Source organism: Microtus ochrogaster, unplaced genomic scaffold (genome assembly GCF_000317375.1).
Source record: "Microtus ochrogaster isolate Prairie Vole_2 unplaced genomic scaffold, MicOch1.0 UNK18, whole genome shotgun sequence".
Classification (NCBI taxonomy): Eukaryota; Metazoa; Chordata; class Mammalia; order Rodentia; family Cricetidae; genus Microtus; species Microtus ochrogaster.
The window spans coordinates 207168-213854 of record NW_004949116.1 but is presented as its reverse complement, the minus strand read 5'-3'; the positions used below and the strand labels follow the sequence as shown (position 1 = coordinate 213854).

The window sequence follows — 6687 nt, the reverse complement described above, 5'->3', positions numbered from 1 at the left end:
CCATCATTGAGGTGGGACAAGTCCCCTAAAGCAGTGTTCTCAATCTGTGGGCCAGGACCCCTTTGGGGAGGCTCACATATTAGATATCCTGCATATCAGGTGCCTACATTAAAATTTATAACAGTAACAGAATTATAGCTATGAAGTAGCAAGGAAATAATTTTATGGTTGGGGGTCACCACAGCATGGAGACTATATTTAAAGGGTCACAGTGTTAGGACAGTTGAGAAGCGCTGCCCTAAAGCCTTCCTGAGAGGGATCAGAAAGCCCCAGACACTGATCCAGGGTCTCCCTGGGCTTCCTTTGCCCTGCTCGTGGTGGTCCTTTGGGGTACAGTAGGGACGTATGAACGGGACCTATAACTACCCATCTGAGCACATGGCCCATACCCTTCCCTGTGTCTATCATACAATGATAGAAAGTAAAGGATTTGCTGTCTGTCTCTGTGGGGCTCTGGAGCTATTTGGCAGGAGCCAGGCCAGACTCTTCACACAAGATTGCATGTCCCTTTGTCGCTGTGGAGGCATAGAGTGGGCCTTTCCAAGGATCTGGAGCCTAATGTACTTGTAGCTTTTGTACCTGGATATCGCTGGAAGCCATGGAAGAAATCAAATGGCTGGAGCAAGAATCCTGCAGAGTTCCCTGGTACAGCCATGTTGAGGGCATCTTCAGATTGGAGGCTGTGTGGCTACTGTCACCAGGCCACCAGGTCCCATGCCTCAGTGGGCAGGGCAGGGCTGAATACTGGCTGCCCAAGGAGTCTTGGTCTATAAACTTCCCAAGATTTTCTCAGCCCCATTGAAAAAGAGGTGGGCCCATCTGTCCTGACCTCTGAACTTGCCCTCCACCCAGCAGCCACAATTCTGGGACTAGGGAAAGCTCCAGTCATTGATGAGTGACAAGACCAGAGGTAGGCGAAGGGGACTGGATCAGTACCTTGTCTTCAATGTTTTCATTGTTGTGAATGAAGTCCTCAAAGACCAGCGGGTAAGCCCAATGGTGGTTCTGGTTGTAAAGGCTACTGTGGAACCGCTCAGATTCCTGGTACTTGGTCACTGCCAGCTGGTATCTGCAGGCAGAGAAGAATCCAAGGAGCTCCAGAAATAGGGTCTGCCTCTGATTCGCTCCGTAGAAACACCCTCAGAGCCAAGGATAGAGAAACGAGTGACCATCTCCTAGGAACCAGAGAGACTGGCCATCTCCACCTGTCAGTCAGGATTCCTGTGAGCTCCCCTCCCTCAGGGCATTAGGGGGCAGAGCCAGAGGTCAACACAAACATGGCCTTGTGGATGAGGCACCGAGGGAGCTCCTGGCCTTCCTCACCAGTTTGCCTGAGACCCCTCACCTGGGCCACGTGAAAGCTGGTGAGTTCTGCCAGCCTGGGGGCAGCAGCTGCTCAGCCATGGCTGGGACATGTAGGCGGTAGCTGCGACTGTGACCCAACACTCTCTCCAGCATTGCTAAAAAGCAGGTACTTGGGCAGAGTCTGCCTGAAGTGGAAGGCTGCCTGGCGCTCGCAGGAGGACTGGGTCTTGTCGAGGATGGGTCTGACCTGCTGGCTTCTCTGGCTCCAGGGATTGGTGATGTTTTCCAGTCTCATCTTCAGGGTCTGGAAACTGTTCTTGGTGCCTGCATTGTGAAATGCAGATGAGAGTCACGGGCTGGGATAGAAGCCTCCTCTTTCTTACATGTTCTCCCTGCTAACCCACATCCCCGGCAGCCCATAGGAAGAAGGGGCGCTAGGGGCAGGCACTGGGATACGCTATAGGAAGAAGGGAGGCCAAGCCCTCTCATAACAGGTGAGCTAGGGGACAGCTCCAGGGCCAGTCATGGCCGCTGTGTCAGAAGGGTGACCTTAGCCTGTTTTCTAGAGCTCTGGTCTGCTTCCTGTGGTCTTAACCTTGTAGACATGGTAGCCTATGTTTCTCAGGCCTGAGGACTGTTGGTGTACTCTGGGATGGAGGGCCAAGTAGGCCTGAGAGGGTGGTATCTACCCATCTGGTTCTGGTAGCCATCTTGGAGACATTGTTCTATTATAAGATTTGATGTCAAGCATCACAGCTATGCCATGTCTCAGTGGTGACATCATTTCTCTGAGACACACTGAAAAACCAGGTGGCACTGTACTTATCTCTTGGTGCTGGGAAGTAGCATTTCTTACCCTTCATGGTATGTCTTCCCCCAACACTGTATACCATTCCACTCAGACCCAACAAGGGGAATCCACACCCCATATTTAGGGGTGCAGCGATGACTCTTTATGTATGTAAGCTTATTTTATACTATAGAGCCGTATCCCACTCTCTTGTTATGAAGTTATTGGGAATATGAAGAACCTGGGTGGGTCTGGCCTCAAGTCCTACCTGCCACATCCAGGTCAATGCGTTAATGCGCTAGGTGGGCATGGACGTTCCCAAGTGGGTGGGTGTGCAGGTGACTGCTGTAGACCAGCCCCTCAGGGGTGTGGAAAGCGGCATGAACACAGCCAGTGGCGTGCATCTTGCCCTCCATTACGCCACTGGGGTGGAAGATGAAGTCCCAGAGGTAATCATGACTGTGGATTGTCGATGTTGTCCTTAGAACCAGCGTAGGCCCATTCAGCCTGGCAGAGGAACTGAAGCTATATCTACAGTTGGAGTTAAAGCGCTGCCCAAGGGGAGCTCCCGTGTGCATCTCAAAGATGCAGAGGGCTCGTTGATAGAGGACAGGGCTGTCACTGTCATAGTAGTGGATGGCGTCCAGGAAGGTAGCTGTGTTGGGACAGTCAATGCCTGGAGTTAACTGGCGAGTGATGCCTCCGAGGCCCCAGCCCACACCCATGTACTTGGTCTCCCTGCCTTCAGCTGTTTGTCCTCTATACAGTGCCATAACCTCTCGCACGCCAATTTCATAGGCAACGCGCTCGCCCCCAAAGTACACATTAAAGAGTTGAAGCCCATAAGAGGAGTGCAGCTTGAAGAACCTCCAGTCTCCATAGAGCACAGGGTTGTGTTTTAGGCTATATCGGGGAATACTGGACTGGAACACTTGAGGGTCCCCCTTGCTGGTGGGGAACTCAGCACTGGACTGGAACACTAGAGGGCCACCCTTGCTGATGGGCACGGGGAACTCAGCACTGGGCCTGTAGGTTGAGTGCTGTGCTGACTGTTGTGTAATCTTGGGCAATGGATCCTCAAGATCCACTGTGTCCACTTCTCCATCTGCGTATTTCTGAGCCAGTTCCTCTGGGCTGCTGTAGAACTTGCCATTATACCAGAGCTGCTTCACTCTCCAGTCCTGGACGTCTGTGCTCCTGTGATCTACAAGGATCTCTAGCCCCGTGGGCTGCAGGAAGTAGCCATTCACCAAGCGTTGCAAGAGAAACCAGCTACGGTGCTTTCTGAATGTCATAGCATGAGGGGCAACATTGGTGAAGGTCAGACAGCCGCTGTCACAGTCATGTAGTGTGAAGCCAGTGGTATCAAAGAAGAACTCTTTTTTTTTTTTTTTTTAAAGAAGAACTCTTGTAAAGGCCTGGTGGCTATCTTCAGAGTATGGAGGAGGAGGGCAGACTCTACTTTGGACATGGGTCGAGATGCCCACGACAGCTCCTGGCCTCCCTTGCGGCTCAGTTTTCGCATGTACATGGGCTGTTCAACTGGCCCCACAGCATACTCTGTGACATTGGGATACTCCTGGGTGCCAAAGTAGATGAGAACACGGGCTTCCCGTAAAGGAGGAATGGCTCCATTGTCTAAGAAATCCAGTACCTCATACTTCTTGGGCACCAGCATCTCAATGAGGAACACAGAGTTCTTGGCCAAAGTCAGTACTTTGGATGACTGCAGCTCCAACTCCCTCCTACTCATCAGGAAGTTGTGCCGGCATTCCAGCTCCTGAGCACTCAAGTCCCATAAGGCCCAGGGCTTGGCATTCTGTGCCCACCTGGGATGCCTTGCCATGGACATCTGTAACAAGATGGTAGTCATCCAGGCCAGAGCCAAGCTCCTTCCTAGCAGGTTCATGGCTGAAACACAGCAGAGGAGAGAGCTAAGGCCTCAGAGCACCTCGTTCTTAGGTGAACTTCTTCCCTTTATCTGGATGTAGCCAGAGCTGTTCTCAGTGCAGTCCAGGCCTCTCTTTGTGCATATAGCTATTTCCTCCCTCATTTTCAAGTCTCTTATACTCTCTCTTATCGAGATAATGCTCTCCTATCAGCGCTGTCTCTATGGGGCTGTGTTTATCAGCCAGGGACACAGTGAGCCACAGCAGCAGAGTCCTGGTTCTCACTGGCTACCAAGTACTTCTGTCCTGGAAGGGTCTCCAATTGTGCTGACAGCAAAACTGCCCTTTTAAAACAAATTACCTTTTAATCAGGATGTATTTTAAAATTCAGCGTGGCTGTTCAAAGTGCAGGTTCTGGGCTCTAGCTGTCTGGGATCAAGCCCTAGGAAATCACAACACTGAGAACTACCATGTGACCTTGACCATTTTGTCAAACACTCTGGGCTTCCTCTGTCTTCAGTTGTGAAGTAGAAATGATAGCAGCTGCACGCATGTCCCCAAGGCTGTGGGGAGAAAGAAGATAGTAAATCTGAGTGTGTGGAGCAGCAGCGGCCTTCTGGAACACACGGCATGTTGGCCATGCTTCTCTTTAAAGGGAACCCTGATGATAGTCTGAACCTCACGACTGGAGGTTCTGAGCCCTGCAGACTGGCTGGGCTGAGTCTAAGCTGTGAAGCAAGGACAGGGAGAGTTCTGCCCTGCTCAGCTTTCCCTGTTTTCATGGTGGGGTAGTTGAGGTTATTTGACCTAGGATTACCAGATACTAAGTCAGGGTGTGCCTTCCTCCCCTTCCTTTAGGGAAGGCATGGTTAGAGTTTTTACTGTTCAACAAAGTCCCCCAAACAACAGGAATCTACTATGTATGTGCAGAGTGAAGGATGTCTTGCCATGCTGGCTGTCATGCCGTTCCTTGTACTTGTGGTTGACGTGGGCTGTTCAGTCATGTTGTATGTAGAACGCATGGAGACTTTGTCTCTTGTGTGCATGCCGTTACTGCTACCAGCCCTGGTTTTTCCAGCTCCTAACCTGATTTGGATGCTGCTGAGCCCCCAGGAAGCTCTTTCCTGTATACCTATCTACACAGAAGCGACCTCAACCTGTCCTTGACTCCACATGACTCTTTCTGACCATGCAACCCTACTCAGTGGTTCCTCTGGGTCTCTGGTTGTATCCCCTCTCCTGCAGGCTTTTGAAGCCCAGAGGCCTGGGCTATGGCTTGGTCCTTAGGGTAGATGGGAGGATTCTGGAAGATCCTTGCTGTAGCAGGTTAACTGCCTTTAGTTTCTCTAATTGACAGAAATCTGGGGAAAACTCTCTCCTGTTGAGACAGAGGCACAGAAAGAGGCTCAGAGTTCCATGCTGCTGTGTGTTCTCCACCAGCATGGGGCACAGGGATGGCCACCCGGGTGGATTTCACCTAAAAAGGTCTTGCAGGATAGGAATTCAGCAAAGGGAAGTATAGACACTCACCAGGAACATAAGGGAGGACCTGGACCACAGGAACTGGGCATCATGGACGCTTTGTGTTTTCTGTTTAGAACTGTCTTGTGTTGTATGAACCTATTATACATGTCAGGAAAAGAGCCTATATTCCCAGTTTAATTGGGGGTTCTTCCTTCCAGGTAAGCTTTCTCATTTAACTCTCTATGCCAAGTTTATGCCCTATCCCCTTCCTCTTTCTTTCTTCCTTCCTTCCTTCCTTCCTTCCTTCCTTCCTTCCTTCCTTCCTTTCTTTCTTTCTTTCTTTCTTTCTTTCTTTCTTTCTTTCTTTGCAGGGTTTCTCTGTGTTACAGCCCTGGCTGTCCTGAAACTAGCTCTTGTAGACCAGGCTGGCCTCAAACTCACAGAGATCCACCTCTCTCTGCTTTCTAAGTGCTGGAATTAAAGGCGTGTGCCACCACCACCTGGCCCACCCTATACCATTTCAAAATTAGTTAAAACCCTACCCTATCAAGGAACTCCCTGTGCTGACCTTGGACCTTACTCTGTCCATGTCTCACTCACTGCCCCTCAAGACTTAGATCTTTAGTCTGCAGAGAATGAGATCTCCTGACTGTGAAAGGTGTGTGCTGCACCTGCCTCATCGCCTGTGAGCTGCTGGGTTGCTGGGAGTCTCAGAATTCTGTCCCTGTGTCTGCTGGGAGTCTCAGCATTCTCTCCCTGTGTCTGCTGGCTCTGGTGCTCACTGTCAAGGCTGATCTGGAGTCTTTTGTACTCTCCTAGCCTCCTACCTATGGGAGACCGTGCTTGTTTGAATTCTTGGAAATAGTTCACCCTGAGGACTTCCCTCTGCTGCTCTGGTTCTTGTGGGAAAGTTCAGAGAACCCATATTACCTTATGCTTTGATGGCTCAGTCTGACAGGAGTGGATGAGATAAGAGGCTTCTGGGTGAACTCAGAACAAGGGGAGGCCATGAGCTTCACTGTGAGACTACTATTTATCTCTGGAAAGATTTTTTCATTTAAAACTGTATTTCATTTCTTTATGTTTTTCTCTCTCTTTCTATGTGTAGATGTGGCACATATAGGCACTGGGGCATTTGTACTTTATGTGTGTCTGCAGAGGTCAGAGGACAAGCTCAGGTGTGGTTCCCAAGCTCCCTTTTCTCCTCTCCTCTCCTCTCCTCTCCTCTCCTCTCCTCTC

General features: G+C 50.5%; 1 protein-coding gene across 1 annotated transcript; it reads right to left on the bottom strand.

Moving 5' to 3' along the window:
* Positions 1-885: 885 nt before the first annotated feature.
* LOC101994538 (amiloride-sensitive amine oxidase [copper-containing]-like) lies at positions 886-4004 on the bottom strand. The gene is given in 5 exon segments (XM_026789384.1): positions 886-1069; positions 1346-1444; positions 1446-1629; positions 2364-3501; positions 3504-4004. Coding segments are annotated over 5 exon segments (2106 nt in total).
* Positions 4005-6687: the final 2683 nt, after the last annotated feature.